We start from the raw sequence: 16592 nt of genomic DNA, 5'->3' as shown, positions 1-16592 counted from the left end.
ACAGGTGTAAAGTAAATGGTGAACAAATTAGTAAAAGGGAAAACAAGTTCTTCAATCAGATTTAACAAAAATACCTGTTGGTGGAGACAGCAGAGCTGTTCCTTCACTTTGCCTTGCAACGAAGCTGAGGCTAATGCTTTACAAGCTGAAGAGAAGCAAAATGCTCCAAAATGGACCTGTCTGTCTTTCTCAAAATCAAAATTCTTCGTCAAGTCGTTTACCAATCTATTGTGATATTCAGAATTGTGATAACTCTGAAGCACTTTAAAGGCTCTCATTCGTCAAATATAGAGGACATTGCAGACAGTAGAACATTTGTTTGAGTGTTTGTCATTTTAAATGTCTATTTATATACCTTGGGAATGACCTTTGCTGGTTAGGACTTACTATAACTTTTTATTAAGGAGAATATCCAATTAAGTATCTCACACCATTCACTAGCCATGCAATACAAGAATGAGTTTATTAGTGTCTCCTGTTGGAGAAATTCTGATTGCATTGTTAACCACGCAGAGAAATCATCTCAGCTGTTCATTAAAGTCTGCCTGCTTCTAACTGATAGTGACACACAGGTATCTAAAAATTCTCCAAGTTCTAGAGGCTTCATTAGTAGCTACCTAGCAAGAGAAATTAATGGGTTCATTGTGCAGAAGAATCTTGGTCCTTTCTGATCCCAGTAAGTAATTAAGTGGGACAATAGTTAGATCCATTGGAGAAAATATGCTTCTGCCTAAAAATGTGTTTGCATATGCACCATATGTGTGATACCAATTTTAAGAGAATTTGAATGCACATGAACAAAGTAACATACATTTATCTTTCTTTGACTTAAAAAAACTTTAGGATCAACTGGTCAACGTTGGTTACACAATTCAGCACTTACTACTGGGGATTAAGCTGGCACCATGTTAAATTTCGGTTATTACCTAGAAGTTGATGTTGGCAATTTATCGCTGTCTCACAAAAAGAGCATATTGAAAAGGGAAAAATGAAGTATTTCAGGTTTTTAGCTGGTGAAGCTACAGATGGAGAGAACTTTATGACTACTTTTCAAAGCTTATACTGTAGAAAAAGACTTTCATTTCTTCACATAGAAATAATAAAAATATTGCATAGCCTCAACAGCTGTAGTTTTTAAATGATATACAGAGATAACTTCTGCCACCATTTGAAATTAGCATTGTATACAACCAAAGCCTCAGATTTTTCTGTTATCTAATTTGGGATTTTAGCTGCTATCTTCCGGCTATCTAGCGCTACATCTGGACTCCCAGTGACCAAATCGGCATACCCCCTTGCCTTCAGTATTGATTAGTAGCATCCTGTTCCCCAGTAGGTGATAAATTTATTAGGAACTATCCAGAATGTCTCAGCTTCAGGCAGGTGTCTTCCTAAGAAATAGAGTATTTATTCAGCGGAGGATAATAAGACAAGGGACGAAGTCAAATAATTTCACCTGTAATTTGCAGCCATTTCATACAGACTGATGCTTTACAGAGAAAAGAGCCCACGGTTCAGATATTATATAATGCCCCCTACTTTGCATAAGATGTGATTCATTTCTTTTACAAGATGCACTTTATATATGAGCAGGTCTCTTCCTAGAAGCCACTTGTTGGGGCTTAATGCTGATGAATGAAGACAGCAGCATTCACACTTCCAGGTTATGGTCTGTCAGTCAGTGCTTTCATTATGTGCACTAATTTACAGGGATTTATTTATTTTCTCAAAAAAATGTAAAAATGTGCTCCAAGCTAAACATGCTGTATAGGCATCCGAGCCCGATGTTTTCCTTGGTGAGGGTGGGCGAGTAAGAGGCCTCAAGCTGTTGTGTGTGTGCTGTTCTTCCTACTTCTGTCTCCACCCACTTGGCATTGCTGTCTGAACCCGTGGGAAGTCAGAGATTCATATTTCCGTGGGTTGTTTAAGAATGAATACTGGTTACATTTTTAAATCCTGAAAGTGATTTTCTGAATGCTGTTTAAATCTTTTTGAATCCAAAGACAGCAATATTGCATTATAAGTGCTAATGAAAACACTGACAATTAGCACAACAAAGGGCATGACTATTAAATAAATTATGCATACAACATTGGACACCAAGGTTTGGAAATCAAAGTACAACAATGCAAATATGTGAAACTAAATTGAATCTGCAGATTCTGCTAGCCCCAGATGGCTTTATGTGATCTTAAATCACTCACTTTCACATCTCTGAAGAATAAAGCTTAAAATATACTGGGTATGTGGCACGTCCTCCCACTAAGTCTAACAAGCACTAATACATCATAGTGAGCATCACTGTCATAATTCTCATTACAGGATGGGAAGCCTCCCCCAAATAATGAGCAAAAGTAATTCTCTTTGTCTTGCATGGAACGTCTAATTTGAATTTCACCTCCAGTGAAAAGTGAACATATTTTACTTTTCACGAGGAAAGAAATGGTGAAATTGTTGTTTGGGAATTTGTTTTTGTAACTGTTGTTTGATTGGATGGTTGACTAATACACAGAATAACATGTACCTAGGTGCATTTACAAAACGCCTATCAAGCAGGTCCCTCAAACCCCTTTCTACTATTTCTTTATCAATGCCAGACTTAAATGTGATATGGCGCAGTAAAAGTTAATTCAAGAGTCCCAAGGGGGGGAAAAAAGTGAATATGTTTGGGACTTGTGCTTTGATCAAAAAAGTTGATTTTAAAAATATATAAAAGGAGAATATTCTACAAACTGTCAGCAAAATATGCCCTGGAGTGAGTATTTAATAAGCCCAGATTTATTTCAAGGGGCACTCATCTGTGGAACTCAGCTGACGTTAACAGACAAAGAGAAAAGGACAGCTTCACATTGGTTAGAGCTTCCCAAACTTAAAGTGGGGAAAGGATGTAAAGACGAATATTGTCCTCCTGAGTTAGTTCAAATTCCCTACCCTGATAGATTCAGGAAGTCTGGTAGTCAAGAGTCAAGATTGTCCTTTGCAGTTATCACCAAAAAGGGTGCAAAGGATGGCTGCCATTAAAAATCTAAAATGTACCTCAAATATCCAAGTATTAAAGGTTTGGTGTGCAAGATGGCGCTACAAGGATGTGGTAGAAGCTTTATGGCCTAGTGAAATGTCTTCCAGTCATTGGAGGTGTGATCTTGAAGGTAATAATAGTGCATTGCCCCTTCCGCACTCTTTCTCCAGGTGTAGCCTTGAAATGAGGTCTTCTGCTGCCAGGCACTCCCATTGTGAGCTGCCACTAGAAGTCCCAAATCAGTGAAGCCAACCAACAGTGGTTATAAATTTCAAGGTTATAAATTAAAATCAATTTTTCCTCTTTTCAAGTTGATTGCTTAGAATATTTTTGTAACAGCAACGGACAGCTGACGAACACATCTCCCCTACATTAGTTAGGGAACAATTGCTTTTGCTGCATCAGTGGGGAACCTACTCTCACTCTTAGAAGAGCTAATTCTGTCTTTCCTACCTCTTAGTAAAAGCAACGCTGTGCTTTATTTTTAGCACTCCTACTAAAGTTTTGATTGTTTCCCTTAAGCCCCACTTCAGTACACAAAGATTCATTGTCCTTTGGCCCTTAAAAGGGTCTAGCATAGTGCCATTCAGTACCTACTTCGTAAATGACTCATGATTTCCCACAGTTTGAGCACACTACTCTTAGAAGTATTCTCTCCAGGCTTAAGCCTTGCCCTCCTTTGTCTCCAGGCTTCAGTCTTGATCTTTTATTCAACCCTCTCATGACAGTGAAATCTTAAATTTTATATTTGGTGATATTTAGTCTAGAGACCTTAGAAGAAGATCTTAAATCAGAGGCTTCTAATGCAAAGCAGATTTAAGTTTTTGGCAGTTAAGAAAATGATTTTTGCCAAAACTGATGCAGAAACAAAGAGCAGATTATTTCCTCTGACTCAACATCAGCCAGAACGTTCTTGGGGGTGGGGGATAAATGTTCCTATGTCATCATCATTTGATCTGCACCAATTTTAATAGTCTGTTTATTGATCTCATTCAAGGTACATATACTTCTAAACATAATAAATAGATTTGTTGTCATGTTGTTCTTATTTGGATATAGTATTTATCCTTGGAGGACTGACAAATAACGTAAAAGGTTTTAAGAGGATTTTAGGGAAAATTAAAATGAATATAAGTTTTATAAATATTAAGAATACTTTATAAGGAACATAGAGATCGGTCAGTTATATCCCTGAACCAAATCTGAATATTAACCTCATGCCAATGCATTAGCTCATCTAAGAGCAAGCAGCTGATTGGGTTGGATTTCTTTTTTACAGTTGTAGTGAATGAACATATAGCTTTTCACATGTTATTAAAGTCCTCTGTCACTGAGATACATCCTCAGCCATTTTTCCTGGATCTGGTGTTTGCGTGTGTGCACATGAATGTTGGCGGTACAATCACTCATGGGCATGCGTGGAAGCCAGAGATTGACATTCAGATGCTTTTCTCAGTAATTCCTCCATCTTATATTTTGATACAGTTTCTTCCCTGAATTTGGCGTCCCACAATTTGGTTAGAGTCTCTGAACAGTTACCCTCTTCCCCTTTCCATGGTCTGCCTGTTTCTACACCCACCACACCTGGGTTACAGTCATATAGAGCAATGTATGCAGTTTCTCAAAGTCTGAACTCGGATCCACATGTGCTTGAGCTTTAGATTTGCCCCACCCCCACCCACCGAGGTCATGAGGAATGGAGACCCTGCAAACACACTTACAGAAAAGTTTGGCTTGGGTAGGTCATGCACTCTGACAGAGATGCATCAGCACCAGCCTCCAAAGTCAGCACATTTCACGGTGTAAATGGGGAGGCATGTAAAGGATCTCAGTAGTGAATGTCTGTAAGGAAGCCGTGTCAAGTTGGAGTCATCCCATAGAACAATAATTTCAGCATAAAATGTCAACACTCATATGTGCACCAGGGGAGATCTTTGCCATTCCTCTAAGCCTTTATCTAGCCTAAGGATGCCTTTACCATTTCCATGGGTCTGAAGCATCAGAGTCCTTGACACGCTCATGTTCATGTCAATAATACACATTAACTCAGGACCCCATTCACTCCCAACATTCATGCTTACGTAGCAAGCACTTTGCTGGCTGAGCCATCTCTCTAGCCTCCATTTTGCTCATTTAAGATGGGGACTGGAGAGATGGCTCAGAGATTAAGGGCATTGACTGCTTTTCCAGAGGTCCTAAATTCAATTCCCGGCAACCACATGGTGGCTCACAACCATCTGTAATGAGTTCTGATGCCCTCTTCTGGTGTGCAGGAAAACATGTTCTATATAACCAATAAATAAGACTTTTTTTTAAAAAAAAAAAAAGAACAGTTTTACTAAGTTGTCCAGGATGGTCTTGAAGTTGCAGCCCTCCTTCCTCAGCATCTTCAATAGCTGAGATTGTTCAGTTTATGTAAGATTTACAGATTATCTTTAGATGATTAGCTTTATTTAATTTTATTGCTGTTGTGATTTTAAAAAAAAAACCATGACACAAACAACTTAAAAATTCACTTTGGATTAAAATCTCGAGGTATACATTCCATTGTGGTGGGGAATACATGGAAGCAGGCAGGGAAGGAATGGTGACCGGAACATGAGACTGGATGGTAACGCTGCATCCATACTCAGGAAGAAGCGAGTGAATAAGAAGTAGGGCAAGATTACTAAAGCTCCAGGCCTCCCAGTAACTTGCTTCCTTCGGTGAGGCGCTAGTTCTAAGCATTCCACCACTTCCTCAAATAAGATACAAGCTGGGACAATGTCACAGAAACCTAGAGCAGACATTTTGCATCCAAATCACAACAGTGACTTTAACATTTTGCCAGGCAAGAGTACATGCATGTGAGCGTGTGTGTGTGCGTGCATGCGTGCGTGTGTGTGTGTGTGTGTGTGTGTGTGTTGTGCTCCATTAAAATATTGTATTTATTATTACAGAATTTTCCAACTTTCACATATGTTTGCTGGTGGATTTTACTGACTCTGAATAAAAGGGAAATGAGAAAAAATAGTATGTGGACAATTTTAAAAACAGGGTAGTTTTCCCCTTATGTGAATATTCAGTTTGCACAAATTTAGTTATCTGTGAAAAATATTAAGTAGAAATATTAATAATTAATAAGTTTTAAATTATATACTATTCTGAGTGCCATGCTAAAATTGCATACCATATTGCCTCATCTTTCTGCAATATGAAACACCCAGACTATCAATGCCATATTTACTACCTGCCTATTAATTGTCTAGTCATCTCAGTTCTCAGATCAACTGTTGTAGTATCACAGTGCTTGTGTTCAAGTAACCTGTCTATAGTAGCCTAAATTCATACATCACTCGTCTTATGGAATCTCACTATCTAGGTATTTTGTCATCTGATATGGTCACAAGAATAAAAAGGTTGGTGGGCTGGGGAGAAGACTTAGTTGATAAAGTGCTTGTCTTGCAAACACAAAGACCTGAATTTAATTCCCAGAACTCATATTTAAAAAGGCAAGCACAATGACATACACTTGTAGTCCCAGTGCTGAGGAGGCAGAGACAGTTTAATTTCTAAGTCTCATTGTCAGTCAGCCTAGCCTATTTAGCCAGTTCTAGGCAGTGAGCACCCCTTTCCAGAAAAAATAGATGATGGCTGAGGAATAACATTCGGGATTGTCCTTTGACTTCCACACACATATATACACACATATGTACACTGGGATACACATAAACACACATAGGCATGCATACATATATAAAACTAACAATAAGTCTGAATAGAGTATAAGATACTCTATGAGAGAAACCATAGTCATATAATTGATTGTAGCATACTGTTATGAGAGGTTTTTTTATTACTAGGTTATAGTAGTTAAATCTTACTGTGCCTAATTTATAAATTAAACTTTATTATATGTATCACAGGGATATATCCAAATTAGGATTTATATGAAAAATGTAAAATATATATATATATATATGATTCAATGTTATCTATGACTTCAGGCATTCACCACTGTATGTCCTCACGTAAAGGGCCCGCTCACATAAAGGAGTCTTACTGTAATCCCACAGGGGTATTTCAAGAACATTCTGAAAAACACCAAAGAAAATGAGAAGGAAATGATATGTTCCTTGTGTGGGTCTGATGATTTTTCCCATCTGTTATTGGCATCCTAGGCATATAACTGCCTGCTCAGCCCAGTTTACCAAAGAATGGGATATAAAACTGAGACTCAATAAAAAAGGGGGGTGGGTAGTTGGTGACCATAGACAAGGTAGATTATTTTTTTTTCTTGTTTTAGCGAAGATAACGTTGAAACATGAAATTTTGGGAAAATAGTTCAGCCTAAGTGAAATATCATTTATAATGTGTACATTCATTATTATATAACAAGCTTTCTACTACTATTATAATACACATTTCAAGAAACTAGGCTGGAATTGACACTATTCAAACACTTCCTTGACATTTGACTGTCCCTCGCAACTGGCAGCGCTAAGTAGATTCAGTGTGTGTGTGTGTGTGTGTGTGTGTGTGTGTGTGTGTGTTTTAAAAAAATACATAAATTTGGAAGGGAATGTGGTGGTAGAGTATGGGAGGACATAGATGGTAAGGATTTGATCAAAATATGTTATATACCTACATGACATTCTAAAATGACAAATGAGAAAGAAGAAAAATCAGAATCAATGTATTTATTTTTCTAGAAGCTTCGCCCTGCTCTGCACAGCGCCAAAACTTTCCTCTCCAATCACCTTTTTAATACATAGTGCAGAAGAAAGTCTTCAGTCTTATTCATCAGAAATATTACAAATTTGCTTGAAACTAAATATAATTTCTTGAAAATAATGCTAATACTTTCCAAGTCAATTATTTCCTAATGCAACCATGAAAGTAAGCAGTGGCCTCAGTATCAACATCATTTAAAACTGTGACAAACACTACCTCCTCTGATTTTCCCTATTTCATCTCAAAAATACTTCTTGGCTGCACGTAGAGATGAGCAAACAGCAGACGAGCACAGCTATAAAGGTGGCTAAGACAAAACCACTAAACCCAGCTTTATCTCTGCATGTTACTGTATGTCATTTCTCTTCCAAACACTGCAAAAATGAGTATGTCTCCAACCCTCGTCTCCCATTTCTGCCCTGTCTCTGCTAAGCAAAACTAAATCTGTGTGTCTCTGCAATGCCTTTCCATTTCCATGACTCAAGATACTGAACTTAGCAGAAATGTGGTCCACTAGATTATTATTGCTAATTTACTTTTTCCCAACAGGCATCACAGTTGATAGGAATGGATTCATTTACTTTGTGGACGGGACTATGATCCGAAGAATTGATGAGAATGCTGTGATCACAACTGTAATTGGCTCAAACGGTCTGACTTCCACACAGCCATTGAGCTGTGACTCAGGAATGGACATCACTCAGGTAGGCACTGCTGGTTTTCAGGCATTATCACCATTTGGCATCGTGGAAATGGATAACAATTTTCTCATGCAGAAATTACATAAAAAGGAAGCCTGGTGCATCTGCTGTAATGTCAGATAGCAGAATCTTCTTTTTATGTAAGTTACTTTTTTTCCTCCTCAGAAAGCTTTAGGCTAAATGATGAATAGGAGAATATTGAGAATATTGATATAACAATGCCACCTAAATTTTGAACCAATTAAAATTGGATTTGTTCACTATTTCCTAAAATATATGATTTAACTGTTTTAAAATTAATGTATTTCACTTATTTATATATTGGGGGAGTAGAGAGGTGGGCATACATCTTGAGACTAACTGACACTTGCAAAAATTGCTTCTCTCCTTCCTAGTGAATACCGGGAAACAATCTCGGGTCACCAGGCCTGGTAGCAAGTGTCTTTCCTCGCTGCTTTATTCTGCCAGCTGAATTTTATCATTTTTTGTGTCCAACAATAAACGAACTTTAACAAAGAGGTGATGATAAAGGTCGTTAGAAATCTCTTTAGTAAATAGTGAGTGTGCCGTGTTATTAACATGCGTGAAAACAGCTATTCCTGAGATGTTTTGCTTTTCTTAAATAAAAGCAAAACCATTCTCAAATTTGTTTTACACATATTTAGCAAGACTCTGTGAGACTGACCTCATGTTCAGGAGTGTTTGCGAAATACAAATCAAACCCTGTTGTTTTTAGTGATTTTTAATGTGCCAGAGAGAGAGTGTGTGTGAATATGGGGTATGGGTGGGTAGGAAGTAGGGAGGATTTGGGAGGAATTGGGGAATGAGAAAGAATATGATAAAATATACTGTACTAAATTCTCAAAGAATAAATAAAACATTTCTTTAAAAAGAAACCTTCCCACCAGAGAATAAGGAGGAAAAAAGTAGTGTAGCATTCATCTGGACCCAAAATTCTGATCTTAACACTCTTCTACCAAATCAGTAAATGACATGTAGAGAGATTTTAGAAGATACAACATGGTTCCAGCATTGCTCAGTTGCTATTCTTAATCTGTAGACACAAAAGCTTGGTGGATATGATAAGGGAAGTAGGCAGGCAATCCTTGAAGGAGCTTTATATTCTAACATTTTACAAATGTGTAGCTCTGATGATGTAATATTTTCAAAGTAATTAGAGTAATATTGAGAATTTCAACAATGATCAGTGCATCACGGAGAATGGTTTCCGCTGAGAGTAACAAAACACTTGTCTAAATGTGTTTTAAACAATAAGGTTTAATGATCTCATATTGTGAAATGTCCCAAAATAAACATGGATGCCAATAGACTTCTTTCATCAGTCACATTGTACAGCACTGAGTAGTATAATTGAATGCCTTTACTTGTTAGCAAATGAGAAATGGAATTTTCTAAATGGATTGAAGACCCTCTGGAAATGCATTGTTTTCCTTGGACACATTGCTACCTGAACTTCAAATGGAAATCAGGGTTCATTTAGAAAGAAATATAGGCTTACTACTGCATAGGCAACTGGTGTCATCATTTATTATTAGAATATCCCAGTAGTTTCATTCTTATTGCATCTGAATCTGAGGATAACAGGGAAAAATAAGATAACACATTATCCAATGCTTCCTTAATCATTAGTTCTAACTCCACTTCCTATCTCCATTAGTGTTCAGTAAAATGCTAGAGATGTACCTATTTGAGCTCTCTCTTTTTCTGTCTCTGCTTCAGTCCAGAAATTGAAACCATCTGAGTCAAGTACAAAAATAAAATGAAGAGTGGGAAAGACTGAAAAATGTAGAAAATTAACAAACTTCGTATTAGATATCTGATTAGATCATACATTCAAATTCTAGAATAGTTTAACTTTTCTATGATTCAAGACCTTTCAGCAGCCAAAAAAAGGGGGCATTATTTATGGAAATGTGGAAGGGTGTGAATATGTTTATATAGGGGGAGAGAGAAAAGATGCATATATATGATTCACTTGTGGGGTATTTTTAGCTTAAAATAGAACACTTAATACTGTGATCAGTCAACTCTAAACAACCGATGTGATTCTGTAGAAAAGTTATTTGGAAAAGAGAGATCTTTGTCTCAGTAGAGGGGACATATAAAGTTCAGCACCATGAGAAGGATTTTTTTTCACATGACACTTTTCAACCATAATTGATACTATAATAGCTCCCTTACCACTTTCTGTTTGGGACTTAAAGTAGGCTCTGTGCTCACTCAGCAGATACAGTTGGGGTGAAAATGGTATAAATGACTGTGTAGAAATGAAGCACAGAAAGGCATATTTCTCTGAGTTTAGGGCTACTCTCGTCTATACAGTAAGTTCTAGTATAGCCAGAGCTACATAGTGAGACTCTGTCTTGAGGAAAAAAAAGAAAAAGAATGAAAGAAGGAAGGAAGGAAGGAAGGAAGGAAGGAAGGAAGGAAGGAAGGAAGGGACGAAGGAAGGGACGAAGGAAGGAAGGAACAAAGGAAAGGAAAGGAAAAGAAAAGAAAAGAAAAGAAAAGAAAAGAAAAGAAAAGAGATGTTATACAAAGTAAACTGCTTCAGAGTGGTGCTGTAGGATAATGCTGTTGTACACTGTAAAGATTGTCACTTCTTTTGGTTTAATAAAATGCTGATTGACCTGTAGCTAGGCAGGAAGTATAGGTGGGAAAACTAGACTAAGAGAATTCTGGGAAGAGGAAAGGCAGAGACTCAGTCACAACCAGTCACAGACAAAGCAAGATGAGAATGCTGCACTGAATAAGGTACCACATCACATGGATAAACATAGAAAAGATTATGGGTCAATTTAAGCTGTAAGAGCTAGTTAATAATAAGCCTGAGAGTTAAGAGGCCAAACACACTTTATAATTGATATAAGCCTCTGTCTGTTCATTTGGGATTGAATGGCTGTGGGACCAGGCAGGACAGAAAATTCCACCTACAGGATAGTGTCTTAGTTACCGTTCTATTGAAGAGACACCATGACCAATGCAGCTTATAGAAGAAATCATCTTATTGCGAGCTTGCTTGCAATTTCAGAGGGTTAGACCATAATTGTCATGGTTGGGAGCATGGCAGCAGGTAGGCAGGCATGGCGCTGTGGAGTGTTAGCTAAGAGTTTACATCCTGATCTGCAGACAGGAGGGAAAGAGAGCAAGGAAAGGCCTAGCATGGTATGCCTCCTCCAACAAGGCCACACCTATTCCCATAAGACCACACCTCCTAATCCTTCCTAAGCAACTTCCACCAACTATGGACCATTCAAATATATGAAGCTATGGGGTAATTCTCATTCAAACTACAACAGGTGATGACCTGCTAATTCCTTGTATCACATCTGTGCAGTGATCCTATTCATAATGCTGCCCAGTTTTATAGAGCTGTATATGCAGGCATTCTTAGCAGATGAATGTAAAGTATAAAAACATGACTTAAGAAAATAAATTTGTCGATTCTTGTAACTCAAATCACAAAAGTGCCTGGTTGACTGAATTTCCACCTTAAAGAAGTACAATAAACAAGTAGCACTCACTGAGATATAGAATACAAGAAGTAGAGTAGCAGATTTGAGCGTGAGTTGGATGAAGGGATCAGGTTGGGACATGCTTGAGTCTGAGACACCTGTATATAGAATATAGCCCAGTGGTTCTCAATCTGTGAGTTGCCACCTTTTAGGAGTCACCAAAGACCACTAGAAAACATGGATGATTCATAATAGTGGCAAAATTACAGTTATGAAGTAGCAATTAAAATAAATTTATGTGTGAAGGCCACCACAACATGAAGAACTGTATTAAATGGTTGTATCATTAGGAAGACTGAAAACCCCTGACCTAGACAAAGAGGTTTGCAAGAGAATTGAACTTGAGTCTAAAGCTCAATGAAGGAAAAAAGACTGTATTCATGGTTATCTATTTACCATTATCTGTAATAATAGCAAATGGGGAATCAGGGAGAACTCTTGGGAAGAATACACAGCATACAGCGGGGAAAAGGCCTAAAATTACCTCTATGGAATAGTAAAGTTCAAATAGAAAAAGATATAATGTATGTGCACAAAGAAGACTAAGAAGAAAAGATCAAGCAAGATGAAAATCAAAAAGGTATAAGAAGAAAAAGAACCCAAGGAAACAAGATTTTCAAGATCAGTATCTCAGGTTGAGTAGATGTTGTGCAATAAAAGAAGGGGTTTTTTGTTTTGGTTTTGGTTTTAAACCATTCATTTTTATAATGTTAGTAACTTTGGTAAGTGAGATGATAATTGGCAAGAGCAGGAATGCTATAGACAATGAAGATCAGAAATGCAAACAGATAATTCTTTTATATGTTTGACTGAATAGAAGATGATAAGCTGATTTGAATAAGGGTTGGATTGGTAGGAGGCTTTGGCTTTGAAATATATTAGGTATGATTTATGCATTTTCTTAGGCATAAGGAAATCATCAAGGTAAAAGAGAAATAACAATGAATGCAATCGAGTGGGTGAGTGGAGAAAGTGATTCCAGCAAGGACCATGTGGGTCGCACAGCTGCGGACATCCTTCATGATTATTTCCAGAGTGTCCTCCCTGCTTAGACAACTGTGACCCATGTTTCTCCTGGCTGTCCTTAAGAACATAGGCAGTCTTCACTTAGAAGGAAAATAACTGAGTAAGGAGCTTCAGATCAGCTTCCAAGAGCAAAGGTTTAGTTGGTTTTAATAGTACTTTCAGTGATCTAGCTGGGCTTACACACTGTTCAGTTTCATATTTCAGTAAATCAAAATATATTGGTGGATGAAGGCAGAGACAAATATCTAAACAATCCTGCTCAGTTTGTGCTAATAGAAATGTACAGGAGAGGATGTAGCTGCAGCATGAAGATTTGACTCAACCCGCAAAAAGAACTTACTGTTTCTAAGTCTACAAGACAGCAGCATACATGACTAAAGAATTTTATAGGGTTCCTACCTTTTGAAACTTTTCAAGCAAATGCTAGATAGAAATCAGCCAAACCTTATGGTGTGAAAAAGATGAACCAGGTATTCACATAAAGATAATACTACAAAAATATAATCACCTTACTAAAGTTTTGTCTACCCTGCATTTCAAAACCAGCATGTGTATTTGGAGGCTGCTCGTTCATTCCCAGCCACCCAGACCTGAAATAATCACACAGAAACTGTATTATTACAATACTGCTTGGTCTATTAGCTCATGCTTCTTATTGGCTGACTCTATCTTAAATTAACCCATTTCTATTAATCTGTGTATCACCATGTGGTTGTGGCCAACTGGTAAGATTCCATCTGTCTCCTGCTGCAACTACGTGGCTTCTCCCTGACTCTACTCTCTCCTACTCTGTCTGCTTAGACCCACCTCACCCTATTCTGCGCTGCAATAGGCCCAAAGCAACTTCTTTTTTTAACCAATGGTATTCCACATACAGAGGGGAATTCTACATCAAACATGTCTCCAATAGGGCAAGTTCCATCCATGCTACATAGTTAGAGAAATTATTCAATATAGATTTATTTTTCTGTTACTTACTCTTCAGTACTTTATTGGAAAAACGGACCCTGAGAAATAAAGTCCTTAATGACAAGTCATACATAATATACTCTAGTAAAATTCTAAGAATACCTGCTAACATTTATTGAGAAATTTAATATTGCTAAATTTTCAATGTAAATGATAACTGTGGTATGTAAGGATGCTTTTTATGCAAGTATATATTTATATTGTACATATTCCCCAATACTCTCTGTGCTCCTCTTTTTTCTCCTCTTCCTACAGATTAGTCTTTGTTCCTCAGCTTCACTACATTCCTATTATACATACATACATACATATATACATACATGATCTTATACATCTATAGAAAACATAGAAACATACATCTGTCTTTCTGATACTAGTTTAATTTGATTAATATGAGTATCTCCTATTGCATTCATTTTGCTGCAAATGCTATAACTTCATTCTTCTTTATAACTGAAAATTTCCATTGTCTCTCTCTGTCTGTCTCTATCTCTGTCTCTGTCTCTCTGTCTCTCTCTCTCTGTTTGTGTGTGGGGAGAGAGAGAGATACATGTATGTGTGTATATATAGTCTCATTGATATACACGGTGCCATTTCATCTCCACAACCTAACCATATTTAAAGGGATGGTTTTATTGTTCACATCAATGGAGGAGAAAACTGGCAGCGAGAAGGATACAGAGTGTGCTGTGACTATTGAATTATAAAGTGATAAAATCAAGCTCTGAGCATAAACTTTCAGGCCTCAGGTGTGCATTCTTCCAACTTACACATTTTCAAAATTGGAGCTGATCAAATATAATTCTATTTAGCCAAGAAATGAATGCCACTTGGTTGAGGGCTATGCTGTTTAGTCACAGAACATGTGTTTAGTGACAGTTAGGAAATAGTTTAATAAAATCTAATCATCTTGAGAAATGAAATTTGCTTTGGCAATAAAATCAGCCATTTACTCAAAATCAATATATTTTTAACTAAAATGTGAAGCTCAACAACTCTCAGTACAAACTCTGAAGTATAACTTCCCTTTCTAAGTAGCCAGGCTTTTCACTTCAGGGAATGAATTGATTCTGAAAAGAGTTGGATCTTTATTTTCAGTGTTTCATTTCAGTCTTTCTGCTCTGTCCTGCCTCTCATGCTTAGATACAATGGAAATGGGCGTTAGACCAAGAATAACGCTGATTACTGGATCTTCTACTTTAAGAAAGTCTAAAGCTACAGCAAAATTCAACCCAACAACACATAGTTCTAATTCCCCTCCATTGCCTATAAGGCACATGCTGCAATTTTATTTCCTTTCCCTGCTTGTTTTTAAACATACAATATTTACTTCAAACAAAGTAAATTTCTATTAATAAAATAATGAATTTTAAAGCTCCCAGCAAATCCACCCCTACTCAATGATAGTTCTTATAGTAACCACCAAGGCAGTTTGAGAATATGTATATTAATGAGCAAAATCACACATTAAGAAATCACACCTAAGGTTGGATTGATTTTTTTCACAATGAAGTCATACTTTTAAAGATTTATTTATGCATTTCTTTTTATTTGCATGTATGTATGTCTGCATGAGTTTATCTATGTCATGTGTATGTAAGTACCCACAGATGCCAGAAGAGAATTTTGGATCCTCTGGAATTGGAGTTACAGTTGTTTTTTATCTGCTCAGTACGAATGCTAGGAACCAAGTTCAGGTCCTCTGCAAGAGCAGGAAGAGCAGGAACCATTCCTTCAACCCCTAATATCATACTTATGACCCATGATGAGATGGAAGAATACTAAAAGACCTTACCTCTCACTATTTCCTCATCTAATATTGCACAACTGCTTATTTGAATCATATTACAGTTTTGTATTAGTCTACATCTATACCTTGTCATTTGATTTAGTACACTTTTTTATATTCTGCTAAAATCTAATATGTTTACTATATTTCCTAACCTTGGATCACTTGTGGATCTTATGACTGTCTTTAATGTCTTTATCCATAATAAAAATCCAAGAAGCAAGTGTAGGGTAACTAGTCTAATTATTAGTTAGGTTATGGGCCACCTATTTTATCTATCTTGTATGGACTATGATGCATACAAGACAAGAAAATCAATACAATAACCTATTTTAAACTTTTTCTCAAAAATGACACTCAAAGCAAAATTTGGACTGTACTATATGTGGTAAGGCTAAGTATTATTTCAAGAAAATATTATTTCAACAGGTCAATAGAACAAAAATTCTTCTGTGTGTAGGTCATATGCAAAATAGGTATAAAGGCCACTCATCTCACCGCTGTTTTTTCCAACACATCCACAAAAGGATTGTGTAATTCAACTATTCCATAAAGTATCTGAAACTGTTTAAAGGAAACAAAAAAATGCTTCACAAAATCTGTTTGCAGTCATATGATCCATAAACACTACTTTCTGATCACAGAATAAGCAGATAAGTGTTTTGTAAAAATTAATTGGAGAGTGCCTTTTTTTCTGAATCAAGTACCTTCCATGAAGTTTATGGGACACAATCTGATTAGTCTTGACGTCTGGTCTACGTTTAACCCTCTCTAACTGTCAATCATCCATTAGTTTTCAATAATATTGTACTAAAAAAAAAGACGAATAAAACTGATTT

At 36.9% G+C, this 16592-nt stretch overlaps 1 protein-coding gene across 1 annotated transcript in view; it reads left to right on the top strand.

Annotated features, from left to right (window-relative positions):
- Tenm1 (teneurin transmembrane protein 1) overlaps positions 1-16592 on the top strand; it is an 819764-nt gene that overhangs the window by 740792 nt on the left and 62380 nt on the right. The window contains exon 25 of the mRNA XM_085684917.2: positions 8282-8436. Coding sequence (XP_085541043.1) covers positions 8282-8436 — 155 coding nt within the window. The remainder of the gene's footprint in view (positions 1-8281; positions 8437-16592) is intronic.

Source organism: Myodes glareolus, chromosome X, assembly GCF_982192425.1.
Source record: "Myodes glareolus chromosome X, mMyoGla1.1, whole genome shotgun sequence".
NCBI classification, from domain to species: domain Eukaryota; kingdom Metazoa; phylum Chordata; class Mammalia; order Rodentia; family Cricetidae; genus Myodes; species Myodes glareolus.
Note: the sequence above shows the minus strand (reverse complement) of the source record. Positions and strands in the feature narration are given on the sequence as shown.